Source organism: Simochromis diagramma, unplaced genomic scaffold (assembly GCF_900408965.1).
Source record: "Simochromis diagramma unplaced genomic scaffold, fSimDia1.1 OVJJ01000602.1, whole genome shotgun sequence".
Classification (NCBI taxonomy): domain Eukaryota; kingdom Metazoa; phylum Chordata; class Actinopteri; order Cichliformes; family Cichlidae; genus Simochromis; species Simochromis diagramma.
In genome coordinates this window covers 1,815,255-1,833,102 of record NW_024387040.1, presented here as the reverse complement: position 1 = coordinate 1,833,102, position 17,848 = coordinate 1,815,255, and the positions used below count along the sequence as shown (strand labels likewise).

Below are 17,848 nucleotides of genomic sequence, written 5' to 3'. Positions count from 1 at the left end.
ACTTCACATTTATAAGATTCCAAGTATGCGTGTCTAAGTGTCGACCATTAAAGACGTATCGAAATGCAAAAAGCCTCTAAAAAAGAAAAAAAGAAAAAGCCCAGATTATATAAGATATTTTTGCACTAATGATGCATAGTAGTTGTCCTGGCACCCAATTTACTGAGGCTGGAGGAAAAATGTCCCTTAAAATATTCAGAGACTTGCAGCCTAATGATTAATTTAGACTTTTGCTAAAGTTATGCTTTTGAAATAGGATTAGTTTATTAAAACTAACTATATTCTGTTTATGTAAGAAACACGACACGCACATATTTTTTTAAAAAGTTAATGACGTACGATGTTTTTGTTCTTTGCTTTGCATGACTGCACACTTGATTTCATACATTATTAACTATATTCTGTTAAGATTTTACATATAAAGATGTAGTACTCGGCCCTACCCACCTGTGTACAAAACAGCTTTTTGCTGTTGCGAGCTCTGGGGGGAAGCATGTGCTCTTTGAACACTTTATTAGGAGCACCATGCTACATACTGAGCAGGACCTCCCTTTGCTGTGCAGCTTCTACAAAATGTTAACATGATTGCATCAGTTAATGTCTGCAGAATGTTTTATTTCTTATTTTGTTTTGTAGCTGCACTTTAATCGTGCAAATCGTCCACTCTTCCGCGTTCCAGATGTTTGATGTTGGATCCAGATGTTAGTCTTTGTGGCCATTTGCTTTAGGATACGGAGCATTATCATCCTGAAAGTAGCCATTAGACAATAGGTTGTAAATTGTGGGTGTAAAGGGATAGACTGCACTTAGCCAGCTGCAGTGGTGTGGAATTTAATCCTTGATTGACTGGTGTTGCCATGAAAACATTCCCACACCATTACAGCTCCACCACCAGCCTGGACTGTTGACACAGGGCACTTTGGTGCTGATGTGAATTTCTGACCCTACCATCTGCGTCACTCTGCAGGCTGTGTTTTTCTGTTCTTCGGTTTCTTGTGAGCTTGTGCCAGCTGCCGCTCCATATTTCTATTTATGTGCGCTCCCGCTGTTGCAGCTCACCCGCTTCGAGGTTGGATGTTTGTGAACTCTGAGATCCTTTTTGTGCTCACAATAGTCATAAAGATTTGTTATCCGAGTTACCTCAGCCCTTCTGTCAGCTCCAGCCAGTCTGACCATTCTCCTTTGACCTCTCATCAACAAGACATTTTCTTCAGCAAAACTATTGCTCACTGGATGTTACTTTTTTTTGTCGTGGTTTCATGCTTTTCACACAATTCTGAGCAAAGACTGCTGTGCTTGGAAATCCAAGGAGAGGAACAGTACTCCAGTACATCTGGTACCAACAATATCATTATCATCAAAGTCATCGATGTTCAGTTTGTCCCTCTTTCTGATGTTTCATGTGAACATTAACTGAGATTTCCTATGCACATCACTGCTGCCACACGATTGGTTAACTGGAAAATTGATAAATTGATGACTGGTTGAATGCACAGGTGCCTGCAGCCCCCAGTAATTGTAATATTGGCCTCCTTTAAATTCAAATGTGGTAGAAAATCTTAAATAACATATTTTGGCTACTTAAACTTTTCAATGTGGTTTACAAGGTGCTGTTTAGCTCTTTCACTTAAGTATATCATGTTTGCATGTTTTCTTGTCAGCGAGACTTTGGAGGTTGCTGCTTTTTGAAGTTAAGGCAGTTTTGCTTCCACAAAATTCTAAAATTGATATTTTAATAGAGCAGAAATAATTTCCCAAGGAAAAAAGAAAGACCTGCTTGCAGTGTGATTTATAGTACTAATGAGAACTCATCCTCCAACTTACTCTTAAACACTGATCATAGCACACTTGACACCAAGCAGGCAAACCAGAGAATTAAATAAAGATGGATTTAAGAAACCAAAAACAAATGGAAATTTTAAAAAAAGAGAGGCTGCTGTGTCTTGCTTTGTGAAAGTGTTCAGACATGAACGGGTCAAAGCTTTCCAAAAGAAAAACAAAAACCTTCCTCCATTCAGATCTTAAAACCACATTAACTGTTTTTCCTTCATTAACACAACTGAAGTAGATTTTTGCAAATTTACTAAACTGAAGGTTCAGAAATTTCTTAAGTAGTTAATTTGCTGCAGATGTTAAGGACACAGTACCAGATAAAAGTGAGGAAATAACAAAAAGCCCCAGGTGTAAATCTCCTACCGTGAGCGTAGCCTTTTCATATTAGACACGACTGAATAGCTCCATTCTCTCAGTGTTTGTCAGCTCAGCTTGTTCAGAGCTAATGCAGCGTAAATAAATGTAACACTTAATGGAAAAAGTGACGTGCAAATTCACATTTTTTGTCATTCGGGGCTATTGAAGCATGATCAGTGATTTGTTATTTTGCCTAGATTAATATTCACAGTACTGTGCAAAAGTCTTGAGCCACCCCTCACATTTTCCTTCCAGTGAGACAGACTGTTGTTATTTATTCATTTATTGTAAAAGCGGTCTGGATCCAGTAGTTATCCAGGCTTTCTTGGGGTCTTTCAAATGGTTTTTTGTTTTGTGTTTTGACATGGGCTGCTTTTTCTCTCATTTTCAGTCCAGTCCTTTTACCTGACCATTTTCGAAGGAGTGCTTCTCATTTAAACCTAAGAAAAGCACCTAACTCTATTTAATAACCAGTTTTATGTTTGCATGTAACAGACGAGTGAGCAAAGAATCAATTTAAACATTTATCTTTAGACATTTTATTACTAGCCTGCTTAAACACACAATTTGTTTGGATTTCTGTAGCTGAATCTGTGAAAAAAATACCAAAGATCACAGTTTGATAAGCATAAAATATTTTTTTTTTTTTTGCACTAGCCAGGTGATTCACAAAGAGCCCTTAGCAGAAAACCTTTATATATCTCATGGTGGTGTGCAGTACATTCTTTAAAAAAAAAGGGGTAAGAATCTGGACAAGTGGAGGACAAAAGAAGAATTGGCAAGACTAAAAAACTATGTACAGCAGATGATCAGTGTCTGACAGCCATGTCCTTAAGAGACAGGAAATTATCCAGCAAAGATCTGACACAGGACCTGAAAGACCCATCAGGACCTTCTACTGTTTGTCAAAAACATCATTAGACATGGTCTCAGGGGAAGGGTGGCTGTCAAGAAGCCATTCTTAATTAATTGAAACACAGAGAGAAGGCTGAGGTATGCCAAATTACACAAGAATTGGACTGAAAATCATGGCATGATGATTTGTTTGGCTCAAATCATTGGCAGCATGTGGAGGAGGTCACGAGAGAGGTGAACAGTGAGTGTTTACGGCCATCAGTAAAACACAGAGGCAGCATTGTCATGGTTTGGTGCTGCATTTCATACAGTGGTGTTGGAGATCTTGTTAAAACTGATGGAGTTAACACACCATTCAGTACCATTTGAAAAGTATCTGCTTCATTTTTCAGCATAATAATGTTGAAAAAATGACAATCCCGAACCAACCTGGAGAGAAAACCACAGTGGACCGCTATCACTGATTAAATGGCCTCCTCAGAGCCCAGGCCGCAAAATGTAGCACTGTGGGATCATCTCCACAGAAAAATAAACAAAAGTCAGCCAACATCCAAGGAAGGGCTTCCAATGCCATTTAAGAAGCCCGGAGAACTATTCCTAAAGACTACGTAAACAAAGCAAGAAAGGTGGTCCTAGCAGATGGTGACTTTGAAGCTTGTCAGTTTTTGCCTTATGTATTGTATTTCCATCTATGTTTGTCATGTTTCAGTGAATTACTGTATGTATTATTTTAAAGCAAAATATAAAGATGTAAAAAGCGGTATTATGTTCTTAACAATGTGATTGGTTTTGCACCAGTCCTCTTCATACCCTGCTGTGTTCTTAAGATCAGGTCTAAAGCTTAGTGGGAGTCAGTGTAAGGAGGCTAAAATGAATTTAGTTCTCTACAGCAAAAGGCTAAATAAGTTCCCAATAAAGGACCAGCAGATGGCAAAATTTGTCTTACAGTGGGTTGCATGGATACTGAGTTTCCTAGTTTGACCACTTGAGGACACTGTTGGACAGCTGCTTTAGTCAAATCATTTGTCGTTTTTGGGAAAGTACTGAAGGCTTGTTGTGTATAAAATCACAAAACAAAAGAAAATGTGGTATGTGACTTGTATACCTTAGTGGTTACCTTCCCTGCTACTGGCAATTAAAATGAGGACATAACTGTAATGACTGTGATTACTGCAGTAATCACAAAGTAGGAATATTCAAGACCCTTTGTGGATTTGGCTGTAAAACCACGTGTGGCCTCACACGGCTTTACACAATCCAAAGTCATGCGGACCACCCTGCCTCACAATTGTTATCCAAGACCATGTTGATCCAGACCACTTCTCAAAAAGAAAAAGACTCTGGCATGCAGCAATATAATGAACAGCCAAAGAGCATTAAGTGTGGTGTCACTTGGTCTGCCATTAGTATTGTGTGTAATTGTTATATTTCTGTCTCCTCTGTCCAGATAATGACGTCCTGCAGTTTGGCAAGCTAGTAAGCACCTCCAACACTTATGAGCCCACTGACCCCGGAAAGCCCAGGAAGGCCGTAACCGTGACCACAGACCAGCCTCTTCTTTGGAGCATGGGCATCGGTAAAAACGGGGAATGACAAAGAAGAGAAATCTTTCTTAATGGAAGTGAAAAATGTGGAATTGTGACCTAGTTTCTCCAGATCAGCTACGGGAAAAAAAAAATCTCAGGTTTTACACTTACATTTGAACAGGCTTTTTAATTTTTGTTCGCTCAGATATAAATGAAAAAATCTAATGCTGAAAAGCTCATTTCTTTGCTGTAACCATGGTGACCACTGTCTTTTGAATAACATACTCAAACCACAATAGTCGTGAATGCCAAGTTATTACTACTCTGATGGTAACGTGAAGTGGCACTATACAGTTAAACTCTATTCCTACCTTGAGCTTCTACACTGTAGTGTTAAATTCAAAATGAACAATTCTGTTTTAATATCTGCACATTATTGCCTACGTGTGTCCAGATATCCACTTTGCACAGCAGCATCCTGCGTGTGCCTTTGAGGTCAAGACGATGGGCCTGCCTTCTGTGGCTGTTAGCAATCTCTATGGATTAAATCGAATTGAGAACGTGTTGTAATTAAAAGTGCCTTTTGATGGCAGATTTACAGAAGGTAAAAATCAAGCTACTGTAAAAATGTGCTGTGTTGACAGAGTAGATGGGACATATCAGATTTCCAATTATTTTTATTTACACAGTGACATATAAATGTTGAGCACAGAATGTAAAAATGCCATCCCGACAATCCCCCCCCCCCCCCAATCACACCAGCTGTTAACACTGCACCGCCATCTCCTGTCCCCACGAGATGAAGTCTGATTGATCAGGACCTAACCGCCACTAGAAGGAAAAACAGAGAAGGGGATGTTAAGTTGGAGAACAGAAATGCACCTTATTTTTCACATATTCTCACTTTTTATAACAGCCTAAGCAGTATTATTATGCTGTCTTCTACTGTACACAAACAATTGCCAACGGTACCGGTGTGACTTTTTAAATCCTGTGTTTTGTGTAATAAAAATGACTAATCACTGGAAGAGTTTGTGTCATTTTATCATCCATTCAATGAAATTTACATACAAGAGAAACTTGATCAGAGACTTAAATAAAAGATGCAATCGTGTTAAATTTGTCTGTGGAAATATAGTATTAGTAGCAGCTATAACATATGACTTGTAACAATTAATGGTAGAGCCATAGTGATTCACAAGATTCAAGGGTGACGGCAGAAATTCTGGATCAAAGTGCAGTATTTTTTCATTATAAAATTAAGACATTACAGGAGTTTTAAAAATAAAAATACATATATTGTACTGAGTAAAATTGAGGATGAACTTAGATAACAACAAGTAAAGGCAGATGATAATGAGAAGTGGGTCTGGATCAGTAAGTTACCCTCATTGTCTGTAGAGTCATCACTGACTTCAATTTTGAATGACCCTACTCAGATTGAGAGGAATACAAAGGAAAACCCTAACCCCCTACATTCAGTGAGCCAGATGAGAGCACGTTTTAGACGATGTTATCTAAAAATTGTTCGGAGACAGTCTGCGTGATGCTGTTTATCATAAATTGTTTACTTACACAATGATGTTGTTGATGGGGATGTGAATGAGCTTGACAAAGAAACCAATGAATCCCATGATGGCAAACCCAATCGCTGTGGCCATTGCAATCTTCTGAAATTCTGGGTGAGGGCAAAAATAATCATTGTTAAAAATACTGGAAATAATACAATGTCCCTATTAACGAATTGAGCTCTTTGGATCCGGAATTTGCTAGTCAATTGGTTCAAATTTATATATTCATTTTCGTTTCCAGCAAACAAAGGCTAGCCGACATAAATAAAAAGAAACAACACCCACCTTTTCTGTCGGGTTTTGTGCACCTCTTAACGAGCCTGATGGAGTCTTTCACGAACTGCCGGCCGGGCTCAACAAACTGCATAACCTGATCCATGGTGCTTAGTCTGAAACAACACAAGTCAATATTAAAGCTGGGACTGGTTTCAGTGCTGACGTTGACTTAAGCTGACCGAGCTTTAACAACTTTGTTATTATAAATATACTGTATATATTCTCATTTTCTAAGAAAGAAACAAAAAATACGATAAAAACAAGTATGCGAAGCTGATTTTAAGTCAGTTATGTTACGTTAATTTAATTAAAACTCGACCTTAGCTAACGCTATCCTAAGATATGCTAACTATTATGGCGACGTAGCGTTATGTTGGCAATAAACCTCGACATGTAAAATAAAATCAAAAGGTTTCAACCCAACTATAGTTGGCTACATTTATCTGATGAAAAATACACATGTGTATTTAAAAGCGGCCGTTAGCTTACCTATTTCCTACGTGATGTTTAGTAAGAAAGTCAGAGAAGTGAGAGCCACGTAGCTACGACACAGATCACCCCCTTGTACAGAAAGAGCTGACGTAGACTTTAGGAGCGCATGCGTATTGTATTCTATGCGCTGTTATCATTCTCTGCACCGCCCCCTGCAGGCGGGGAGGTGTTCTTAACGATTACACTTTCTGGAGTCGACAGGCAGAAGGAAGAGAGGAAGACCTCAAAGAAGATCCATGAATGTAATGGAGCTGGCTATAAAGAGGATTGGTGTGATACTGTAAGATCATATATCCCATCGAAGTTGTGCTTTATTTACATATTTGGGCAAGCAAACATTTGCAGCCATCATCCCAGAAACGCATTAATAGCAATAGACTGAAAAATGAAAAACAATCAAGATAATAAACAAGTCTTTAGTCGAGGACTAGAATTAAGTATAGAAAAACAAGTTTATCCCCTTTAATAAAGATAAAACACTCTATCAGACAGCAAACTGGCAATGATTTAGTCACTTTCACAATTAAAATAAATAAGAAAACTAAATAGTTACAAAGGAATGTAGGGCCCCTAAATTTATCACATATTTAAATCCATAGAATTACAATCAGGGGTTCTAGATCCTTTTTTTCAGAGACTGTATATCTAAATCAGAATGCACACATTGTTCAGACAGATTACTGGTCATGGGCTTATCTTATTCCACATTCCTTAGGCACTAAATCCTCCCTCATGTGATGCAGATTAAGATGTGATTTCTAAACAGCATTCTGGCATTTGCTTTATAATGACTTTTCTTTCTTTTCTTCATTATACTTAGCGTACTCATCTCAGTGTCATAGTGTCAAAGCACACATGTCACATCACATAACATGTCTATAGGTTACAAACGAGCAAAATATTGCAATGTAGTTGTTACTCTTACATGCTGACACTTACAACCATATGTGTCCATGCTGTAAATAGTGCCACATTGTTCTTTCTACTGTTAGGAAGAAAGGTAGAACTGCAAGCATTTATAATGATCTGAGTTTTACTGATCAGAACCAGATCCACACTTTGCTCTATCTTGCTGTGCAAGACTGGAATGAACAAGATATGCCCTCATCAGTTACGTAAGTAAGAATACAAAAACCATATTTTCTTTCTCCAAAACTGTTCAGTTCTACAAAAAGTACTGAAAACACTTTGTCAGCAAATTTTAACAAACATTTTGACACAGAAATAAGCATCATGCACTTTTTAATAACACTTTTTCCCACCAAAACATACAATGTACAGCTTTTTTAGATCATTTACAAAATAAAATGGTCTTTGGAGCAATCCTGTTACTTTTCTTTTAAACAGTAACATTAATACATGTATAAAAGTGCTTAGCAGTGCTGTTTAAAGTATGATGTTTTCACACACAGTGTCTTCACTGCACAGGTGTTTTAATCCCATTCACTGCCAGGTGATGCCGAGCATGTTACAGCTGACCTCCCACAGTTTCTGCGCCAAGTCATCATCAGAGGCGGTTCTTGAGCACCTTGCAGGGGCGCAGTCACTGCACACACAAAGAAACAGAAAATGAGAATTACACACTATGCACTGCATTTATGTAACTTGTAAAAAATGGGGAAAAAACATTACATCAAGTGTAACTTTTCCTTTATTACCAGGTAGAAACACTGGGCACGGTAACACCGGCACTCTAAAAGCTCTTGCGGTTAACTGAAATACTGGGACTGTGTACCTGAAGTAACCTCCGCTCAGGCTCTCTAGACCTGGCTCTGCAGCACAGTAAATGGTAGTCTGCGCTCCCTCCACTGTGGTCTTGGTAAAAACCTTGAAGATCTTCACCGCCACTTGGATACATTGGTGCTGGTGCCTCCACAGGTCAGACTGAACCACCCCTGGGTGCAGAGAGAAGACGCTCACCCCTGTACCTGCAGCACAAATGCAAGCACATACAAATGCTGCCAAATAACATGTGCTAACAATTGTCACCTGCTATTTATATGTGCATGTTGGGATTTTAAGCGAGGTTTGTAACATTTTTTTTTCAACCAGTCCCTACAGTGAATATAGTTTTTTTCTTTTTAATGAAAACAACAACAGACAAGTTAGCCTTTGTTAAAACACCTTCAGTTTATTTCTGAGTTAATGGACTGAGCTCTACTCCTGGAGTATTAAAGAGAGCATTCAGGTGGAAGTGGGACTCAAATGTAACTGTTGGCAGATGCGTAGGTACGAAGGCAGACAGGTACTGACATAGGCAAGTATTTCTGCAAGTTATTCAGGGTGACGTTAATAGAAAGTTTAAGCTTGTTGCTGTCAGACTGTTGTTATGTAAAAATGTAAAAAAAAAAAAAAATCTACTTCCTTGACTCAACAGCACAACTTCATCCCATTAGTCAGATTCCATGACTCTGAGTCTCTCAGCAAAACCCGCCTACACGATGTCTGCACATGCTCCACTTTTACACATTTCTGTGGCCATATCATGGCTGTAAGATACCCATGTGTTATAGCCTTCATTCCTCATGATGCACATTTGGATATTCCTTTTCTAAAAGCTCACCTTGCAACCTTTTTGCGAGTGAGCGTGCAAAGAGGACGTTAGCCAGTTTGCTCTGTCCGTAGGCCTTCATGGCATCGTAACTCTTCTCACTGTTGATATCATCCAGTCGAAGCCCAGTCCAGGTATGGGCCACCGATGCCACCACGACAATACGGGCCGGAGCAGAACGCTTGATGAGGTCCAAGAGTAAGTAAGTCAGCAGGACGTGACCTGATGAAAACAATTAGAACACCTTTTCTTGTTAATTTATTAACAAAGCAAACCCAGCAATTAATGTGTAGTGTATGTATAATAACCCTTTTAACAAATATAATTAGTTTTACTATTTTGCAAAAAAGACACATAAGGAAACTGTACCAATCACATCAGTGACTAGCTGTGCTTCTTGTATACCTGTTGCTGGAATTTGTGTGGTTGTTTCTCATATGCAACATAAAGTAGCTCTTCCTGTGGAGTTTATAAAAAAGCCAGCTACCTGACTGAGAACAATCTAAAATCTGACTCCATTTAGACGACCAAACCTGGCCACCCTCATGTTTTCAATTTACATGGCACTCTACAACCGCAGGAGTCGCAATCTCAAGCAAATCTCGTGGTTTTTTTCCTACTCCTTCTTCCTTGCTGTGAGCTTTCTGCTTCGTTAGAAGTCAGAAAGTTTACATTATCACCGGATATTATTCCTGCTGATGTGGTAAACAGTGTGTCACCCAATACAATGCATGCCAAGAAGTTTTCTTTTTCTTTTTTTGTTTGCAAAACGTTGAGGGACTCTTCTTGATCTTAATAAGAGCATTTTTCTTTACTATTTTTTCATTAATTCCCATTTTGCGTAACAATATCACTGTTTAAAAGAGCATGTGAACACATAAAGAATGTGCCAAAGTGCACAGGTTTATTTCTGGATATTTGTACATGTCTGTGTGTTTGCATATGTGTGTGGGAGACCATGCTGGAGCACAGAGTGTTCCCGCTCCGTCAGCCTGAGACAAAAATAACATGGAGGAAAACATCACCTAGGAAGAATCCATGGTCCAATAAAGGAGGAAACACCGGCAGCAGCAACTCTAGTTCATTGTCCTAGCTTGGTGAGACAGTCAGATTGGCACATGTGTTATTAATGCCAGATTTAAAATGACCTTTTTCACTATGAAAATACGCCTGTCACCAGGCAAACTTAGCATAAATTCAGTCAGAGGCACAATGTAACTGTCAGCTGTTCACGTTAAAGTAAACTGACAAATCTAAGCTGTCAGAAAAAGTTGTAGCCAAGCAAACTGTGTAAACATATTTAATGACTGCTTCTAAATATGAAACATGAGCCTTAATTTCAAAACAAAAAAGAGGCGTAAAAATGCAGACAGAACAATACAAAACTGAGAGTAACTTACCCAAGTGATTGACACCTAGCTGCATTTCAAACCCATCAACCGTCTTGGAGTAGGGACACATCATAATGCCTGCGTTGTTTATCAGGATATTCACTTGTTTTTCCTCTGGAGAAAAAAAACAAAAAAACCACACAAACTGCATATCTGATAAAACAACTGGTTTTAAATTCAAATGCTTTTACAGTATGCCTCTAATTATCTGCAGCAGTGGCGGTGGAGGGGCTGAACAAACAGGGATTTATACATCAGCCCTGCAATTAGTGAGCCCTGTTTGCTTGAAGAGTCCATTACTCCTTAAGAGGCATACAAGTATGCTCTTGAAAGGAAAAGTGGATTTAAAAAAAAAGCATATACCTTTGATAACAACTTCAGCAAAGGCCCTGATGGACTTGGTGTCAGACAGATCAAGTTTCCTGATGACCACGTCCTCATTTCCTGTGTCTTCCAAAATGTCCGTCCGTGCCTCCTCCGCCCTCTCGAGGTCTCTGCACGCCATGATGATGCGTGCACCTAAAAAGTAAGATCCACAGAGCACAAGCTACTGACAAATAGTATAATATAATACAGTCCCTCACTACAGAGTATCAGTTTAGGTGAGCACAGGGACCTTAAATCACCCCAAGTTTCATTAGGAAAGACTTGACCGACATCATATTCTTGAAAGTGTGAAATTTCACTCTGAGCTCACATCCTGTTTTTGGCAGCAAATGATTTTTATACACCCCATAACAGCCATTTTCACAGCAGTTGTATTGTACTACCCTAATACTTGAACAGTAGAGTTCAAAAGATTCCCAAACTTAAAACTACAAAAAAAAGCTTTGCTCATTTGGTGGGATACAAAAGCTCCCAGCATTAAATGAAGAACCTTAATCTTTCAGGGTTCTTCAGATTGTCCTCTAATGTTTTCTAAGCTCTTACTCAGCATCTCATTTAGCCAACTGCTCCACTCGAACAAACACAAGACCCTCTCGATTGTTTCGTTCTCATTTGCTTCTGACACAAATTACCATGCATTCTTCTTAATGAGCACAGAAGGGGGGGGGGTTTGAGGACACATGCACCCACCCTTTCTTTCACCCATATGCAGGCACAAATATGCACACACACATACACACACGCTCTCCTGCAAACACACTCACACATATGCAAAATAGCTGCTGCGCCCAGTAATTACAGAAGATGGGAGCCATTAACTAGTTGTAATATAGCATCTCCATCCTATTGCTGCCGTCTTAGTTTCCATCCTGAGGACCAAATTATTCCCACATCAACAGGGATGCCGAGTTCACACAATTAAATAAAATAGTAAACAAACAGTGAGAGTCAAGTCCAAGAGGCGTGTACTGAGTCACGTCCAAGATCTTTCAGCAGATGATTTTTTTTCACATGCGCAAATCATCTGAGTATGTAATAAAAAGAAAAAATGGCTTGAGTCAGTTTTGATCATAGACTGATTATTCACACTCAGTATGATATGTAATTGTAACAGTCTTTCCTGATTTCACTTCATAAACATTAAATTTCACATGGACAGCTTCCTTTGACAACTCATTACGTGGACCAAAAAGTAAAATAAATTAGTAAATGATAATAATAATAAAATAAATTTCGATCAAAATCATAACAAACGATTGACAATGTTGAGATGCAATGCCTGAAGGAATCGCTTCTCGTTATCAATCTTTCCAAATCCAATCATGTTGTCATCACATTGTTGCATAATCCAGTTTACTGAAAGATGATGCTGTGCCTCCTTCTACTTTGTTTTAAGGCTGGGAATCTAGTTGTATTATTATTACTATGGATTATTTTATACTGGTGCCAGTGTAAATTTAAAAAAAAAAAATTACATGTTGGTTGTTCTTAAACTGAGGAAGGTGTATGTGGCATGCTGTGTTCGCCATGATGCAGATTGCTGAACAAACTGAGTCTTGTATGCAGAACCAGCTTTCATATTACTCACTCTGTGTGCATGTGTGTGTGTGTGCATGTGTGTGCACGACTGCTAGATGCACTGTCTTTGTTTCATGTCTGGCCCTGCAGGGGGCCCTCACAATGCTCCCTCTGTCCCTGCGACGCCTCATCTGTCTTCAATTTCTGACAGTCGTCTGGAATCGTTGAAACATTAACCAAGATGCTCATTTTAAAAAAATATATTAAAAAACAAAACAAAACAAAAAAACCCCACAAATTTTTATCTATATTTTTATTCAGATTCATGATAGACTTGGGTATGCCAAGCAAGTTTGACCTAGCCCAATCACATAAGTGTTCTTAGTGCTTAAATCACGAGGTCAGAGTGGGATATGCACTGTAAGTCACAGCCTGCCAGTTAGTGTAAATTAAAGAGGCAGGCACACATCTGAAAACCTGATAGACAGAGGCAGATGGAGAAAGACCCGCAGCTGGGCACAGTACCTCTTCTTGCCAGGTCCTTGGCAGTTTCTTTGCCTATACCAGTGTTGGCTCCAGTGATGACCACTGTTTTCCCATCTAACCTCTCCTCAGAAGACCAGTGGTTACAGCACACACCCCTGAACAAGAGGCAAGTAAAAGCATTGATTATATATTTTTCCTTAAAGTTTTAAAGACCTGATCTTTATTTGGACACAAAAGAGTCTATAAATCAGCACATGTTCTCATACTAACTATTCAACATCAGAGTTACACATACTGCATCTGTAACAGAGTATATTACATCAGTTGGTTTCCAGAATAATTGCGCAAGTCGTCTAAACAGATTCATGCTCAAAGCTCTTTTTTCCGTTTTCAAAATTTGCATAAAAACACCAATAAAACCACGACGCAAATCACTCTGCAAAATCTGGTGACACAGTGGATAATCTTCAAATATCTCACACTGCTGGTATTATTAGAGCCAGCTACCTAACCTTTAACGTTTTCTGCAGGCTCTATTTTATGTATTTTTCTCCTACCTGCAGTACATTCTTCCTCAAAGAGCAACAGGTTTCCACCTTAGGACCTCTGCGACAATACAGCTCCTTTCTCCGCCACAACACTTTATCAGCGGGTTCCGTGCTTTTCATCTGTCAGCCACCTCTCCTCGTTTTCTTTTGCGTATAGGTGCCGGGGCCAATCAGGGGCGGGCTGACGCATAATTGATTCACAAGTTACAGGCTGTGGGAGCAGCCGGCTCTCCTGCCGCCTCCTGCTGTCGGAGAGACTCGAGTTATGGGGTTAGCTGAGGCGAGAGTGTGATAATTCACCACTGCGGTGTGTGATACCACCGAGAACGTGGAAAACCCAAAGTTAAAACGTGCCTCACTTCATTATGTAGCAGCATGCCAGAGCTAAAATCCTAATGATGCAAGAGTCTAGTAAAAATGGGAAGTCTGGTTTTTTTTTTTTTCACTCACAAACGGACACACAAGGACACACAGTGCTATATCAGGGGATGTTTCTTTATTGGAAGCTGTTACATTTGTCTTAGCCTTCAGATCAAAGGTGAAGTTTATCTCCAGCGGATGCCCAACAGGTGGCAGCTCACAGCCCACAGCTTCAGGGCTGTGCCGTCATCCTGGCCGGCATTGGAGCTCTCTGCTCTGGAGCAGTTACTGTAGGGAAAGGGGTGAATGGACAATACATAAGCACATCGTTTAAGTGAGCTATACATTTCCATCGCTGTAACATAAAGTGCACTAAAACATGTGATAATTAAAATGTAATCAGCTGATAGTTAGAAGATAGTAGATAAAATAGAGACACAATTGGATAACTGTAAGGTAATATTTGGTGCATTATTACGTATAAATTAATCAAACTCCACACTTTCTTCATTGATCATTACATTTCCATTTCTAATTTATTCTTTTTCGTTACTTCAGGTAGTTACTCATTGCTTCAGGGCTGCATGACCATCAATAGACTCGGTTTAAAATGAATCAAATGTGAGTTATAGCCATGGGTGGAGATACAGTGTTTTCCGGTCGTGCTGAGCGATTTGGAGACTGAAAAACAGATGACGCTGTTCTTTCTAAGAAAGGTGCATATTATAAAAGATTTATTATCTAACGAATCACTTATACAGAATGACTCATAGATCTTTAGTAATTACCCATTAATTAGTGTATTAAGAATTATTCGGATGATATCGATGAATGGCTCCTCTTGTCTTTCATGATTCTTTAATCACACTTGTTTTATAGCGATTAAGCAAGTTTTTGTCTGTAATTGTAAATAGTTTTCACGCTGACCTGTAGTATCCTCCAGTGACCAGCTGATTCTCAGGAGTGACGGTACAGTAGATGCTGGTGTAGGCTCCCTCTGCTGGGGTCCTGATCAGAAACCCGAAGTTCTTGACTATATCCAGAAGAGGGCGCCTTATATACCTTAAAATGTCAGTGTTCACGAAGCCGGGGTCAACTGAGTAGGCTGTGATACCTAGAACTGGAGGGATTGGTATAAAATATTATTTATCCAACCTGAAATGAAGCAGATCCTTGATAACAGCTTGTAGTCACACATGAGTGGACACATCAGTAAAGTAAAACACCCAGAATATATAGTTTCACTTGATTTAGGGGGGAAAAAGTTACAGAAAACCTTGACTCATATCTGGGAAGAAATGACAGCATTATTAGTGAATGAGGAGTGATTTGCTGGGCAACAATTAAGTCTTTAACACAACTTATTTCCCTGTGCTCTGATGTTGCCCAGAGCGGTTGTGGTTGAGGCATGGGACTCTCACGCTGTTGAGATAAGATCCGTTTTCTCCTTGCATAAGGAAGGCGAGGCAGACAGGCAAAAGACGACACATAATGACTAGATAATATTTCAGTCTCTGCGTCCCTACCCTCTGTCCTTTTGGCCAGCTCTCTGGTGAACAGGACATTAGCCAGCTTGCTCTGTGCGTAGGCCCTGAAGTGATGGTAATCCTTCTCCCCTTTCAGATCATCAAAATGGATCTTGCCAAAGACGTGAGCTGCTGATGACAGGTTGATGACCCGAGATGGGGCCGAGTGCTTCAGCAAGTCCAGCAGCAGAAAAGTCAAGAAGAAATGACCTAAATGGGTGGTAGGAGAGAAAAAGGCGAGGAGTTTTAAGCCACCACTGATCACTGATCACATATTTAGCAGTAAAAACAGGAGCTGACTGACAACTCATCTGCTCTTTTGCTAAAGTCTGTTTCAATCTAACACGTTTGTCATTAACTAAACCTTGTGTGTTTTTTCCTCCTACCCAAGTGATTGACTCCAAACTGCATCTCAATTCCATCCACTGTCCTGGCAGAAGGACACATAGCCACGCCTGCATTGTTGATCAGATAGTGAAGAGCTTTCTCAGCTGTGAAAACAGGACAATTGTTACCACCATCACAGTATTTAGAAGGAAAAAAGAATGCACGCACTACTCTGAAGTCCGCGTGTGTGTTGCGTGTGCCACCCACTGTTGTAGATATTCTCAGCAAACTGGCATATTGATTTGGTGTCAGCCAGATCCAGTTGCCTGGTGACTACCTTCGCTCCCTTCACCTCCCTCATGACGTCGCAAGCAGCTTGCTCTCCCTTCGCCATGTCTCTGCATGTCAAGATCACCCGGGCACCTACGGGAGATTAATTCCTCTTGTTTGCGTGTACATGCATGTTTGACATTTGAACAAGATAGCACGATTTCAACACATATATCTGGGCCAGTTTGGCAGTCTTTGTGTCGTGGCAGTATGCTCTGAACTTAATCCCTCTGCCTGCCTTTGATTAACCAGTACCGATACATGAGTTCATTAGAATTATGCGTCATCATCAAATTCGACAGTTTATGTTTGAGTCACCTGATTGTATTTATTATATTTGCGGGAGCGGGAAGCTTCAAGTGCACAAGTTCACAAGTACATTGAGTCACGCAGACGAGAAAGAATATGACAACAATTGTAAAGAAATTTGTTACTCATCATTGCATTTGCTGTCTTTACATGTGCAGCGCTGTTTGCTTGCCTCTGCTTGCCAGGTCTTTAACTGTCTCTTTTCCTATTCCAGTGTTGCCCCCCGTCACTATAGCTGTCTTCCCATCTAGACGTGTATCTGAAGACCATGTGGGGATGAAGAGAGACCTGTGGAGTGAGACACCTAAAGCCTTTATCTCAGATGGATGAATGAAAAGCTACCGTCAGACTTTTCCCCCGCTTTCTGGTGGTGATGTACAAAAACTTACCTGATTGCTTGCATTTCCAAAGTAAAATAAAACTGCGATATCCCTACCCAAAAATTGTTTTCGCTGATGTTGAAAAGTCCCAGAGACGTGGAGGCACAGGACTGAGAGAGAAAGCAAACATGACTGCCTTTTAAATGGTAAGCTGTTGTCAGAAAGAAATACCCCTCTGTTGGAACTCATCACTGGTGCTAATCAATTAAGGCGGAATTTCAAAATGTATCCAAGATAAGCGTCATATGATTGGTGATGCAGTATTTTAAAGAATCAAAGAAACAGAGAAGTATTTGTTTAAGAGGTTTCAGCTCAACAATGCGTACCAAACTAAGTATTTGAAATGACTCAGCAAACTAGATTTAAGACACTGAATCTTTATTTACTGTAAAAGGAAAGTAAACCCTTTTCAATTCTAAGGCTTTATAAATCAGGGAGCAATAAAAATCCCTGGTCCTTAGCATGTCTTAATATAAGGCTGTTTAACGAGAACTAGCACTATCCCCTCACAGCAACAACATCCGGGGTTCGAATCCAGGCAGGACTCAGTGGAGTTTGCATTCACCATCCAAAGACAAGAATGGGGTTAGTTTAATTGGTGATTCTAAACTGGCCGTAGGTGAGATTGTGAGTGTGAACGGTTTTCCACCTCTCTCTGTGTTATCCCTGTGACAGACACAGAAAAAAGACTCATCACAACCCCAGCAGGATGCCGAGGTCCTGTGGGTGCAAAACAAGGCCAAATAATCGCTCCTCCACCATGCTTAACACTTGGTATGAGGCATTTGTGCTGATATGCTGTGTTTGGTTTTCAAGAAATGTGGC

At 39.8% G+C, this 17,848-nt stretch overlaps 4 protein-coding genes across 8 annotated transcripts in view; 1 reads left to right on the top strand and 3 right to left on the bottom strand.

Annotated features, from left to right (window-relative positions):
* tpk1 (thiamin pyrophosphokinase 1) overlaps positions 1–5,595 on the top strand; it is an 80,885-nt gene extending 75,290 nt beyond the window's left edge. For all 4 annotated transcript variants that reach the window (XM_040044324.1, XM_040044325.1, XM_040044323.1 and 1 more), the window contains exon 9: positions 4,493–5,595. In XM_040044324.1, the coding sequence (XP_039900258.1) occupies positions 4,493–4,638 (146 nt within the window). In that variant the 3' untranslated portion in view covers positions 4,639–5,595. The remainder of the gene's footprint in view (positions 1–4,492) is intronic.
* sec61g (SEC61 translocon subunit gamma) lies at positions 5,231–7,035 on the bottom strand. The gene is made up of 4 exons (XM_040044326.1): positions 6,908–7,035; positions 6,428–6,531; positions 6,147–6,249; positions 5,231–5,402 (listed from the first exon to the last, which is right to left on the bottom strand). Exons 2-4 carry the CDS (start codon positions 6,519–6,521, stop codon positions 5,393–5,395), a joined length of 207 nt encoding a protein of 68 aa, XP_039900260.1. The 5' UTR covers positions 6,522–6,531; positions 6,908–7,035; the 3' UTR covers positions 5,231–5,392.
* A 312-nt stretch (positions 7,036–7,347) lies between these two features.
* zgc:112332 (uncharacterized protein LOC553712 homolog) lies at positions 7,348–14,140 on the bottom strand. 2 transcript variants are annotated; one of them, XM_040044320.1, is made up of 7 exons: positions 13,801–14,140; positions 13,283–13,398; positions 11,216–11,371; positions 10,862–10,966; positions 9,474–9,683; positions 8,646–8,838; positions 7,348–8,456 (listed from the first exon to the last, which is right to left on the bottom strand). In XM_040044320.1, the coding sequence occupies exons 1-7, from the start codon at positions 13,809–13,811 to the stop codon at positions 8,354–8,356; spliced, it is 894 nt and encodes a 297-aa protein (XP_039900254.1). In that variant the 5' UTR covers positions 13,812–14,140; the 3' UTR covers positions 7,348–8,353. The 2 variants fall into 2 exon arrangements, with proteins under 2 accessions (XP_039900254.1, XP_039900255.1); XM_040044321.1 differs by having other exon boundaries at positions 8,646–8,805.
* A 125-nt stretch (positions 14,141–14,265) lies between these two features.
* si:dkey-73n8.3 (uncharacterized protein LOC100150965 homolog) lies at positions 14,266–17,168 on the bottom strand. Its single transcript, XM_040044318.1, has 7 exons — positions 17,033–17,168; positions 16,816–16,931; positions 16,272–16,427; positions 16,064–16,168; positions 15,678–15,887; positions 15,079–15,271; positions 14,266–14,439 (listed from the first exon to the last, which is right to left on the bottom strand). Exons 1-7 carry the CDS (start codon positions 17,044–17,046, stop codon positions 14,337–14,339), a joined length of 897 nt encoding a protein of 298 aa, XP_039900252.1. The 5' UTR covers positions 17,047–17,168; the 3' UTR covers positions 14,266–14,336.
* Between the last annotated feature and the right edge of the window lie 680 nt (positions 17,169–17,848).